The sequence below is a fragment of the Corvus moneduloides genome, chromosome 5, assembly GCF_009650955.1.
Source record: "Corvus moneduloides isolate bCorMon1 chromosome 5, bCorMon1.pri, whole genome shotgun sequence".
NCBI lineage: Eukaryota > Metazoa > Chordata > Aves > Passeriformes > Corvidae > Corvus > Corvus moneduloides.
Genome location: NC_045480.1, coordinates 6,210,381 through 6,224,297, shown reverse-complemented (window position 1 = coordinate 6,224,297; position 13,917 = coordinate 6,210,381). Strand labels below are relative to the sequence as shown.

Genomic DNA, 13,917 nt, shown 5'->3' with positions numbered 1-13,917 from the left:
CTCTGCCTTTCCTCTCCATCAGCAACTGAGAAACAGCACTGAACCAAGAACTGAGGAAAACCACGAAACACACACTGTTCCTTACCCCACTGCTTCCCAGAATGATCTTCATATTCTCCGTTGGAGCCTTCAGGCACCTGGCTGTCCTTTCCTGAGCTGGCATCATCTGTGAAGGAAAGGAAAGGGAAAATGTTAAGAAGGTCTCCTGCAGCACAACAGGATGACAACAGGAGTTTGCATTTCCTGCTGGAGACACCATGCAGCTGAAACAAACTCAATATACAGTAGGCACCCACATCCTGGCACCTACATCCTGGCCAGTTTAATGAACAACTTAGTTTTCTGCTTTAAGAGTGTTTCGGCAGGCTACCAAATCAATGGGAGTTTAATCAATGTTGCCATTAATAGCTGACAAAAGCCTCTTTGTTTATGTCTACAGGTTGCTGTTCCATAGGAGGAGCTCATCTGTGGTACCATCTATGCAAATAATGGCATAAATCAAAATTAGAGATAATTAAACCTAGGGGGTGGGGGAAGACATGATCAGTCATACAGAGCACAAGCAGTACAACTGTGGCCACTAATTCACTCTTCAGCTTCCATACAAAATCAGAAAAGCAAGCAGGTCTGGGGTCAAATGAGCTCTCAAAGGATACTGAATGCAAATTTACGGCTGGCAAAAACAATATTGATTTTAAAAGCTGCTTGTGGATATTTCTTTTGAATTAAGACTACCCATCCACCTGTATCAAGGCATCACTTTGTCCCTCATCACTCTTGCTGTCTATATCACTACTACACAGCAGTACCAAAATCTCAGCTCTGCCCTGGAGAAATAAAAATCTCCACAAGGTGAAACCCCCATCTCTCCAGCAGCCCCCATCTCAAATTGCCATGATGATATGGCCACCTACGAGGTCTCCAAGAGGGCCAAGGGAGCAGGAGAGTGCCCTGAACCTCATTTTACAACCTGGCTGATACTGGTGGCCTTGCACCACTGCAGCGCCCAGATGTGAAGATTTTCCTCCTCCAGCTTGACCTCTACTGTACAAGTGCTCAACTCTGAGCAGCCTCTTACATAGCAATGGCTCACACCAGGAGGGAGGTCCACCTGAGGCACTCTGGCCAACCTCACATGACGGTAAAGCAAAATATATTGTCTTCTAAGATTACTTCTGTGCTCTACAAGGTGGCACAGCCCCACAGGGTAGCTAGATTTGAGGTGACAATCTCGACCAAGAGCTCCTTAGCTCCTAGCTAAAGTGCACTGAAGTGGGGGAAATTCGATTTTCAGAGACAGGTCAGGTGAAGGCTGGGAAAAAGTTTGCCTCAATGAGGAACACAATGGTGTAAAAAACCCCAAGAAATAAAGAGAAGTGGAAACATCTGATTTAAGGAAGGAATCCCTCCAAATGCCCAACTCCTACAACTCACAAGAAAAAGGTCTTGTGAGCAAAAGAGAGGAAAATTATTTCTGTAATCTCTGCAACAGAGAGGAAAAACTGATCTCAGCTTATATATAAGTACGCCCCCCCAAAAAGGTACAAATAGTAGAACTTTTCTTTACGGTTGTTTTACAAATTGGGTTGTGCTTAAAACAGTATTTAGTGTGTAAACTTGTGTGCAGTCTTTGAGAGGGAAGAATGTGTCTTTAACCCCATCCTCACCCCAGGTTCTGCTATTTTGGAAAATCATCCCATCTCTTCAGCACAGGGCATTATATACCAACAGATGCTCTGCTCTCATTAGCCTTGTCCCTTAAGCAGAGAGGCTGCAATGCCACATGAGTTTGTCCCCCCTTGACCCTGAGAGATTTCTCTCTTCTCCTTTTGGCTACTTTCAGCACCGTTTCTCCTGAAGCTATGTACAGCTGTCACTTTGAGGGGAAAAGAAAATTTTCCAGGCAGCAGCGCTGTGCTCATACCTCAGCAGCTCCTCCAGCTGACTGCCCCAGCCCACCTCCCGCCACCCTCGGTCCATGGCTGGACACCCTGAGCCTTTCCTGGGTGCCCCAGCCACCTCCCAGCCCAAACCACAGGGCAGCAGGGTGAAACAGGTCCCACTCAGGAAACACCAAGTCTCACACAGAGCCTGAGTGCCAGTGCACCATCCAGGCTCTGCCTGCAGCCTGTGTTACAGAGGACACCAGTGCCCCATGTGCTGCACTTTGCAAGTTTATTTTTACAACCTTGGCAAACCAAATGCAGGGAATACAAAAATACACATTATACACGATGGCTTGCATATGACATAGTCTCCTTTCAGTCAAAATGCCAAATGGACTATCTCCTGGCACTTGCACAGTTTTTTCTCATAAATATCCATAGTGTCACAAATGAACTCTTGGATGCTGTCTGACAGAGAGCATAGTAAATCCCTCATCATAACTAGAAAAATGTATTGGGTAATGCAGAAGAAAAACTGTGGTCAGAGATGTAGGATTCCTGTTCACTGTTAACTGCTGAATATCATATAAGTGGTTAAGACGTTTAAGTGGTGATGTTCTGTCAATTATACCTTAATTCTGCTCAGTTTGATGTACAAAGAGCAGGGTATCTCCCTTGCCTGCTGCCTCACGTTACAGTAAGTCAGCCCCTGTGCTCTCCTCCTGCTGACACACAACCACTGACTGTGGACTCCACACCCCTTGACTTGCTGCCAAGCTTTTGATGTAAGGAAAATCGCTCTGAATCCGTTTGATCCTTTGAAGATGCATCATCAGTTGTTATCCTGACAAATCGCAAACCTACCAAACCCAGAAAAATACATTTTGGGGGGAACAGATCAGGATAACACGCTACCATGCTGAGCTGATGGAATAGATGATTTGGTGGAGGAGCAAGACTGAAATAAATAACTGCATGCATTGAGGCATCTTGGCTTAGATACACTGGAACTTGTTCCACTTGTGTTGGGAATGTGGTAATGTTAACAACAATAGCTGAAGTCTTGAGGCGCGGAAATGCCATAAACATGGAAACTCTTGTAGAGCAGAACTGCTGCTTCCCATCCCCAGAGCTGCCCATGGGGTGAGGGATGCTCCAGCAGACCCTTCCAGCTGCAATGTGCATTGAACTGGGCTCCTACCTTCCTTGTATCTGAACAAACTCACACTCAACAGCTGCAGGAAAAAGAGTTTATTCGAGACACCCAGATGAAGCTCCTTTGGGGAGGACTCCCTGAAGCCAGTGAGTCTTCAGCTGAAGCATGAGTGAGGCAGCAGAATAGCCAGTGATATAATGATAAAGTGCTAACTCGGGGTGTGAATGATATAGGGTCAGGGCTCTCTTCTGCTGCTTTCAGAGAAGGATTTGAATCTCCCCTCTTGCACCTTGGGTGAATGTTAAGCTCTGACGTGCAGTCTCAGAGAACCAAAAAGGAGCTGCTTATTACTTTGGGAGACAGATATCTCAGGAACACTCTGAGGATGGAAGGCCCCTGTCTAATTCAGACATCATCAATATTTGACTTCCACCTGGTTCAACCGAAGTCAGTACTGTGGCTGCATGGAAAGAATATGTCTCTCCCTGTTTTGAAGAACTTTCTTAGTTTTTCAACTTTAATACCAAGTGGTTTCCAAGGGTAGTGAAACACTTTTATAATATTTTACAGAGGTCTGTGATGCAGAAAGCAAAGCTAAATTTCCGGAATGTTCAGAGGTATCTGCTTCAGCCCAAATCTGCAGTCTGAAGCCTGGTTAATAGTGTCAGATCCGAAGATCTGCTGTTTGCATTTCACCCCAACCTTCACAAACACAACTGGCCTGGCAGTATTCTTACTAGACTGAGAGAGGACCTGGAGAAACAAGCCGCATTCAGATCTGTATGACCAGCATACCAAATGATGAGTTAGTAGCAGAGATCACGAGTCTTAGCTATATTCAAGAAATGACCTAATAAGCCGATTGCTTATTCATGCTCTTGTCAGCTCCCCACAGAGGTGGGCAGCTCGGGGCGATAAGTACATACAGAAAAATCAGCCTGCAGTTCAAGGGCAGCAGGGACCAGCTATGCAGCACTGTCAGATTGGCTGCCAGCAGATTACCACGAGAGGCAGAGCTAAGAAGGATGAACTGCTGAAGTTTCCTACAAGCTCCCTTTTCTGTGACCTATATTGGAAGGTCATCCTGCACTGGACTTCTTGGACAGTATCACACGCTTAGGACAGCAGCCAGTTGGAAGATGAAGTGGAAAACCTGCCTTGAAAAGCAATCACTGACTAATTTTATGTCACGAGTATCTGATGCTAAGAAAATATACACATGATTTAGGTGTCCTTAATGTACAATTTGGCTCCATGGTGTTACAGAGCATGCTGGCTGGTTGAGAAACCTGAAGGGCAAGGCTCCAATATCGTGTCAGGTGATAGCCTTGGAGACATGGGACAAACTCGTGTAGGCCCTTCCCTTCCAAATATCACACATGGCCATACAAACAGGGCCAGGATGAACACAGAGGCATCAGCCCACTCTACAGGAATGTCACCCCAGTGGCATCATCCTCAGCTGCTCTCCAGTCATTGACTCTCCCTTGCTTCAGGAACTCATTCCAAGCTGGCTTTTAGGGCTGAGATGCCACAGGACTGAGATGCTGATGGTGTTGGGGAAGTGTGTGGTGTCCCAAAGCAGGCTGGATTTCTGCAGAAAAGGGATTTCTGTATGTAACTCCATCAATTGACAAAGCCCATTGAGGAGCCTATGGGACAAAGACTGCCACATCAGTGGGATACAGGTACTGTTTATTACCATAGCAGAATTGTTCCATTCCCTCTTAAAAGTTAAGGCAAATGGAAAATTCTGCATAACAGCCCAGCTCTGAGAGCAACCGATGGGAAATATTCAGACTGTTACCAAGTCAGGATCAAATTTTATTTACCCACAGGCTCTCTATGAAGGCTTCATGTTTTAGCTGAATGGGTATAACTGGTTTTCAGGCCAATACCATGTGCTGAGCATCCAACCACAAGTCAAAACAACAGCCCAATTTTTAAAGCAAAAATCTAGTCATCATATTTCCCTATGATTCACAAAGTTGCTTCAATTTGTTATAATGCAAGGCCCATCCCTGCTCGGACTTGATGGGACCAGCTTTGGAGTCTTTGATGTCAGGGGCCTTGAAAGCCCCATTTCACAGATGAGCCAGCTTTGCATAAATAAACAAAGTGACCTCTGAACTGGAGCCTGAGACCTGAGCACACTTCAAAGCACTGGGGGAGGCGCTGGGGGGGCAGTGGGGAATGAAGCAATCAGCATCCATCATTAAGGCAGCCCCCACTCCACACCGCTGCTGAACAAGGGGTGTAAATTAAAGGAGGGAGGCAAGTGGGGAGGGAGTGAAATGAGGGGGGAAGTGATGTAATCCAGTCAGGCTTGAACAATTATAATGAGGCCTTCTCCTTCTCCCATGGATGAATGAAAGAAATCTCTCTGAACTCCGGCTTTAGGAGCTGACTCTCGCATTTACCCAGACGCATCATATTTGCACATCATATTTGCTCCCCAATGTCCTTCACTGCTGCAGAAGTCTAGGGAGTGACCAAACTCAAGTTGCTTGTGGGAGGTGGATCTCCGGCCTTTCTAGAAGTTAAATCAGAGTTTGTTCTGTTGAGCCTAACCAAGAAAATTTAGACCATAAACTTTGAACAGGAAAAGATTGGACTTATTTTTCAGTAGCCTTGAAGGTGCAGTAGATGGTAGATAAACACACACAAAAGCAAGTGCAATCTTTAAAAGTAGGTCTCTGCAGTTTATCTCAGATGCATTCAGGTTTTCCTGTAATACTTGCTGGAATTTAAAGGGAAACACAAGGCAAAGATCACTCTGTACTTTATTTTAGGGAGTCTTCTGCTATCCTGACTGGTTTATCTGACGCCCAGATGAATGGTACATGAGGCACATGTGTAGGAAGGCAGCAACAACTTTATCTCTGGGATATTACAGGGATTAAGGCACTTGCTTTCCCCAGATCTCCTTAAATGTGGATTAACACTCCAGGTTTCATTAGAGTTTCAGCTGGTATTAACCCTCAATGGCCAGGGAAAAACAGCCCAACCCACTGGCTAGCACAAATGCCATCTGAGAGCTACCACTGCCAGCTGACAGGGTTTTATTGCTCATCTTGTGATATTTGGGATGTTTCTGGAGGACCTTGAACATGATCTTGACCTTGAAGTCACTGCTTTAAAATATAGGAGTTTTTTGTTACTGAATAACAACTCTTAACATCTGTGATTCTGAAGAACAACTCTGTGCAAATACACTCTAAAATCCTGGGCAAAAAGGAGCAAAACACTCTTTTTTGGTATCTTATGATTTTTCAGGTTGTTTTGTGTTTTTTGCAAGGCCTGAACTATGACTTCAGGACCCTTGAGACAGGTGAATCCCAAGGGTGACTTGAAATCATTAAGACTCAGATGCAAAGTCTTCATTTTGACTAACTCTGAATTTTTTACCATCATTGAGGTCTAATTTAGCAACTCTCCACTCTGAACCCTCTTTCCTGCCAGAGGTAGACAGGACCAAACCCCAATAAATTCATCCCACTAACACAAACCTGGCATAAATATTAGATACTATTTTGAATGTTTTTTGTAGATCCTCCATTAACCATCCACCTCATGCTCACCATTCCTTAACCTGCCTGCATTAACAGTGTTACCTACAACAACAGCACATATTAACAGTGCTAATGTTATGAAAAGACAGCAAATGTCTTTAGAGTTTATTTGGAAGGGCTCAGTGAAAGCAAGGTAACATGAATATTTGGAGATAAGAAAAAAGACCTCACAAAAGAAACCCCTCTCCTTGGGTCCAGTCACGCAAAACCCCTCAAGATGGAAAAGCAGAAACCCACCCAGAGGAGTGCGCAGCCAAGGAACACTCTGCTTTTCTCAACCTCCCCCCGCTCAAACTAAAACCAAACAACCCACAATAAAACCAACAGGAAGTAAAACACTACCGGCAGAGAATTTCCCTCTGTGACAGCCACTGAAGACTTTATTACCTACTGCCTTCAACTGCAGTTGGGCCAAAAATAACCAGAGGTATTAAAACTGGAATTTCCTGACAATAAAAATTAAGAAGTATGTGTTGGTGGCTTATTTGGTATTTTCAGCTCTGGCCATTTTCATGAGAATTTCCATGCAAAAATTTTCTTGGATTTCACTTCAGGCCCAGCACTGGGAATCTCTTGGTAAGCAGGATGCTTTGCAAAAGGAACATTTGCAGGCCACCTGCCTCCTGAAATACTGGAGAGGCTCCACAGTCAACAGACAAAAGCCCTGGCTGGGTAGTGAAGAAATGAGGCTTCTGTCCAGAGCTGCATCAGTAACTCACATTTTTAAGTTGTGATGATGTACAGGCCCATTGTATTACTTGTCAGTGGCAAAGCTCTGAATTGGTGGTTATTGCTGCATCCCACATTTCAACAACAGGTGAACATAATCAGAGATGACAGCTTTGAGACCAAGGAAGACTTAACTCTCTTCCACAGAATGAGAAAAAGGAGGACTATGGGATAGCACAGACATATGAGAAAGAGTTTATTTTACAGGCTGGTACCAGTCAAGCTGGTACAAACCAATCCTACTTCTACAGAGAGTTTCAGCAGCCCTGAGAGAATCTTTCACTGCTGTGCATAAGCTGCTACCAGCACCTAGACGAAATCTTTTACCACCAATTCCTCCCTAATTCTGAAATCTCTGCTGGGACACCAACATGGACATGTCCCTGTTCTGTACTCTTGCATAAAGAATGCTGTGGTTTATTGCTTGAGCTTGATTTAAAAAATTTGGTATGGAAAGGGATAACGTATTTCCTTAGAGAGGTAAATGTGTAAGGTGGAGAGGTGGACCTTCAGAAAAGTGGGATATTTTAAGGGAATAAAGGGATTAATACATAAAAACCTGAGATAAAAAATGAAACCCTTTAAACTGAACATATGTGAAAGCTTCCCAAGAGTGGCATCTGCTTGACTACGGAATAGTCACTCAGAAGAAGAGAAAGAAGCTCTATTTCATAGAATCATAAAATGATTGAGTCCAACTACAAACCTAACACTACCAAGTCCCTCTAAACCATGCCCCTAAGGGCCACATCTATATGTCTTTTAAATATCTCCAGGGATGGTGATTCAACCCTGGGCAGCCTGTTCCAATGCCTGACAAACCTTTCCATGAAGAAGTTTTTCCTAATATTCAATCTAAACTTCCTCTGGTGCAACTTGAGGCCATTAGCTCTCATCCTGTCTTTGTTACCTGGGAGAAGTGCCCAACGCCCACCTGGCTGCACTCTCCTGTCAGGGAGTTGTAGAGACCAGGAAGGTCCCTCCTGAGCCTCCTTTTCTCCAGGATGAACACCCCCGGCTCCCTCAGCTGCTCCTCATGACATTTGTGCTCCAGACCCTTTCCCAGCTCTGTTGCTCTTCTCTGGACATGCTCCAGCCCCTCGATGTCCTTCTTGCAGTGATGGGCCCAAAAGTGAATGCAGGATCTGAGATGCAGCCTTACCAGTGCCAAGTACTGCTCTGGTCCTGCTAGCCACACTATTGCTTACCCAGGCCAGGATCCCACTGGTCTTCTTGGCCACCTGGGCACATACTGGCTCATGTTCAGCTGGCTCTCAACCAACACCCCCAGCTCCTTTTCTGCCAGTCAGCTTTCCAGCCTCAAACTTTAGAACATGTAAAATTATAATGATCTAACTATGGCTGAACTATAGATCATACAATTCCATTTGCCAGAGCTGGCTCATGTAGTTGCTGAAGAGAGCTTTAGTAACATAGTATGGTATGATTGATAAGAAAGAAAACACACAACAAAAGGATGTTAGTGAAAAAGGAGTCCTTGAAGACATGAAATATTCTCTTCTGGCTGTATCTTTACAGAGGAATTCTGCAGTTCTTCTGAGCCCATGCAGGATACGACCTGTGCCTGCCACATTCATCTTTCTCCTCCCCTTCTCTGTGCCCATGACTTGTATCTGGTTCAGATCTGCACCTAGTTTACAACCTTCTTCCCCCCCTTCCCCAACCACTTTCCATAATGCTGTGGAGGGAGAAGCCTTTCTGAAAGTGCAGCTCTTCCTTGCTCCTTGTGGTCTATGGCTGCCCACAGAGCTCACAAAGTCATCTGAGACACATTCTCAGTCGTGGCTCCATCTGCACATGGGGATGCTCCAGCTCCTGCTCTAACCACACAAAGAACCACAAGGAGAAACAGCTGGAGCTTTTCGCTCAACCACTGCAATTCCCTGGCCTGCCATTACAACAATTACATTACAAAGGCAATCACAGCCCTTCCACCATGCTGACTCCTCCAGACACCAGGACCTCCCGCCTGACTTCAGGTCTCCATTCCATAGGGGGCAAGAAAACAATTCTTCCTCCTTTGTTGTTGTTGTTGAGGTTGCTTTTTTAATCAGCATGCTCCAGCACACACAGACAGCAGACCCGAGAGCTCTGTACCACAGGCACCAGTCTGCGGTCACAGTCTTGATCTGCTACTGCAGAGGATGAAAGGGAGAAGAAATCAGAGAACAAGATGAGTGGTTAGGCTTCTGCCTTGTCACCAGCACTTTCTGAGCATGAAATAGCAGCCCCCAAAAGACAGCAATTACCAGGCAGCTGTTCCAGACGCAGAACAAATTGGTAATGTTTTCCAGTATTTTTTAATGTTACTCTGATAGCATCAAGGCTTTCTTAGAGACAGGGTCCCAGTATATTAGAGGTTGTTCACAGATAGCACAGAAGACAGACCTTGTTTAAAGAGTTTACTGCCTGGGTAGTGCAGACACAGAGTGGATGTCACGGATATTAAAGTTTCTTGAAAAACATATTTTTAGAACCCACCCATTTTGGCCTGGTGGGGGTATGATGGGGGTCTTGTACTTTAACAGAGTTGAGAAGAAAAGCTTCATTTACAACACCAATCAGCCCATCTGAATTATAACCATTTCACTGTAGTTGTTATTTATAATAATAAATCACTAGTTATTTACAGAAAGTTTATAAACACTGGGAAGAATTCTGTGATTTTAAGTGTTATCTGAAAAGTTTAAACAGTTCTTACTTTAGAAACCTAACTATAGTGTCCAAGTCCAGAGTGAGAACAAAAAGAAGGTCAGGGTGACACCTACCTCTCTTCCCTGACGGTGGAAGAGATGGTGGCTACATACAGTGGGTGCCAAAAATGAGGTGGTATGAACACTCTACCCAAAAATACAGGCCAACGTTCCATCTTCAACAACCCTAAATTACTTAGGGTTGGGGGAGGGAGGCATGCCACTGAAAGGACTAATGCAAGGCTAGTGATAAGAAGAAGATTACAGCAGAGCTGAGGATAAACTGGTAAGACCTGGCTCCCAGCCTTCTATTTTAACCACTACACAGCTGCTGTCCCCCATAAAATCATACCTCTATCACTCCCCTCTCTGCTAGCACTGATCAATGTTTATTATTTTCTTCACCAAAATGTGTAGAAACATTGTGGATACATGTTCTATCTCCCTGAAAATTCACATGGCCAAAATAGGCCAGCATGAAGAGATTTCCAGAGGGGCTGGAAGGAAAAGAGAGGTCACACATGTCAGTGACTGAGCACAGGCATTATTTTTGGATGGCATCTATAATCAAACAAAAATAATCATTTGTACAGTCCTGTCCCTTCCAAACACTGAGATAATTCTTTCATGTGGAATTACCCAATCCATCATGATGAACTGGGAATTGCAATACCAGGCTTTACAGCCAGGAATGTGGATCCAGCTGTTTCTTGCACACCAGTATGAAAACTATTGAAACAGTCTCTATGGGCTTACATATTTCATAGTCCTCTGGTAGAAAAGTAAAAATACCTCCTATGGAAGAAAATGAAACATCCTATGACAATTACCAAATGAAGCAAACTCTCAGAGAGGACTGCTGCTCAACATCTTTAATGGGAAAAGTGTGTCTGCTTGAGGTGAAAAATCACACCTCATCAAGATAGGTCATTAGCCTATTATGGTTTAACTTCAATTCCAAGAAATAAAAGCACCTATAAGTGGTAAAAGTGCTAAGACATTAACAGAGGATGATAGCTTTCAATTGAACATTTCAGAGCATATAACACCTTAAGTGTCTAAGATGTTCATGATGTTCAGTGAGGCACAAGATGCTGTTAGGGAATCCTTCCTCTCAGATTTCAGAAGAGAACTATTTCAGAAAACAGTCCATATATGTAATAAACATGAATTTTAATCTGTCATTGGCAGTGGTCAGCCCCTCATCAGTCACCAACCCCTAACTTTATACTCAAATATTTTTTGATAAACGGACTTCCTGAAAGACAGAAAAAACAAGATATTTGAAAGGGTAGAGAGAAAAAATACTTATTAGCTTTTTAAACTCAGATTTATCTTTTATAAACAAACTGATATGCAGTTGTGTAACAGCAATATGGAAGTGGTGTAATCTCTCTGATCATTATACCTTACAGCATGACAATAAGCTAAAAAAATTGAGATTTTGGGGTCATGAGAGACAGAAAGTAGCCTTGGTGTCTGATGATATCAAGACTTGCAACATTGCCCCAATATGCTGTTAAATACTTAATTTTATTAATGAAGTGCCATTTATCTTCTTCATAATGTTCAATGAATGATACCTATATCTCCAGGTCATTGTCAGACTAATAATAAGATGGTTTAAGTAGCAAAATGTTACCATTTTCACAATTCTGTCCAAGAACAACCCTGGACAAGTGGCAATTTTGTTGGCTCCCAAAACAAACTGAATACTTGGCACCCTACCTAACGTGAGGATTACAGTATATTACACAGGATAATGCTGGCTTGTGTCTCGCCAAAATTAAACCTAACCTAATTACATGGAGCAAATCATAGCTTTCCATGTGGGGTAAAACACAAATTGTAAAAATGGTTGCTCCACAATTAACTATATAATCCCAGTGCTGTCATTAGAAATTTCTAAAACATGCTTCAAAACAATGACTGGCGTAGTACAGTCATTCCTGTGGGATGGAATTAAATTCCTTCATGTGTTTTTGCATTTTTTTTAATGCTTGTCCTAGCACATGACCAGCAGCCTAAAAGAACAACCACCATCTTAGGATCAGAAAGGACCAGAGATAGAAGCTACCTAAGAAAAGACAGAATCATAAAATCATAGGATAGCCTGGGTTGAAAGAGGCCTTTCAAGGCTATCTAAAAACAGATGAAACTCAACATTATTTTAGGTAGAGTTCAACAGATTATGAGTCCTCAGTAGCAAAGTTACTGCATTTTTTTGAGAGTGAGGGTACAGCTCTCTCCAACACTCAGAATCCTCTACAGTCAGAGACACAACATGTCCCAGGTTAAGGCACTTCATATCTTGAACCTCATTTAAAGGCTTCACGGAGATGAAGGATGGGCAGGGAGTCTTTATAAACAATAATGGTTTGAAGATAGGAAACTGAGTTGAGGAGACAGACTAGGGCTGCAACTGGAATTCAGTGCTTGTCAATGAACCAGAACTACCTAACACCTAACCAGAGTTAGCTGTCACCTAGAACCTTGCCCAGATGACCCATAAAAAAACTTTTTCCAAGAGGTATTTCACCCTCTGATATTTAGAAGCTAAAGCAGGTGCAGTTTATTAGCTTCCTATGCAAGTTATCCCATATGGACTGCTCTTGGAGAGCACTGGAAGCCACAATCTGCACCAAGGGGGCAACTGGGAATGTTAAAGTCCTGTATTCAAAGAACAGAGAACATCTCAGTATTATCTGTAGAGGGAAAATATTTATTTTTTGACTAGTAAACACTGCTTTCTCTAAAATCTCTAAATATTTACTCTAACAAGCACTGCAGTTTACACACCTTATTTTTTACTGTGATAATGCATATTATTATTAGCGTACTCATATGAATATTTCATACTGAATGTATTCCACACACTGTTGGCTATTTTAAACAGCAGATGTGAGAGGGATTTAAATGCCAATTTTAAAACTGTGCGGTTGATTGAAATCCTGTGAGCCATTCATAGATTGCCAGATATTCTATTTACATGATTCCTCCCATGTAAAACACTTCAGGGAATACTCTAGACTCTGGCATATGGTTTAGAATGATGATGACTGATGTTGGAGATGCCACACAGACAACAGGACATATTATCTGGTTACATCTGTGCGTAAAATGCTTCGAGATTTTTTGATGGAAGGGGTTATGAATGTGTGAGGCTGAGATGCTGCCTTTATGTCCCTCTAAATCATGCTCAGAGATAACAAGCAGTTAGAGTCCCATCAGTGCAAAAACAAGCACTTTTATGAATGCACTTCATTGCATCCATGTGCTGTTGTCCCCCTGGGTAATTATGACTTGTGGGTGAACTTTGAAAAATTGTGGAGGATTGGCTGAAAAGGAGAACTCCAATGCCAAAACACATCCAGACCCTGAAAATGGAAACCTTGTGAGAATAGCCTGTGTGCAGCCGGACTGCAGCGCACTCAGGGCTTACTCTTCCCTCCTTCCAACACCGGGGAAACCCCTGTCCGTGCCACAAATCTGACTGACTTCCCTTTCTGCATCTGCAGCATCACAAATCCCACGGGCCTGAAACTCCCACGCTCTGTAGCAGAGGCCCTGCCTGACAGATTACATGCAAATGTTACAAATACATCACAGGCTATAGCAGTGGAATGTTCACAGTGCTGCAGACACACTCGGGAAAAAAAAGATCCAGCAAGACCCCTTGGTGGAGTCCCCACGGTAATACATCCTGAATGAGGAACTCTATCGTGTGAAAACATTCCCAATAATTCCTTCTGTTTTCATTAATAATATTGAATTTCCTGCTTCTGGGGTATCTTTTGTTTTAACAAGCACAGCTTTTTGCCTCGTCTTCTGAAAGACTGCGCCACTGTAAGTCTATTATT

At 43.3% G+C, this 13,917-nt stretch overlaps 1 protein-coding gene across 5 annotated transcripts in view; it reads right to left on the bottom strand.

Moving 5' to 3' along the window:
• FGFRL1 (fibroblast growth factor receptor like 1) overlaps positions 1-13,917 on the bottom strand; it is a 169,431-nt gene that overhangs the window by 15,997 nt on the left and 139,517 nt on the right. For all 5 annotated transcript variants that reach the window (XM_032108907.1, XM_032108905.1, XM_032108906.1 and 2 more), the window contains one exon: positions 86-166. In XM_032108907.1, the coding sequence (XP_031964798.1) occupies positions 86-166 (81 nt within the window). The remainder of the gene's footprint in view (positions 1-85; positions 167-13,917) is intronic.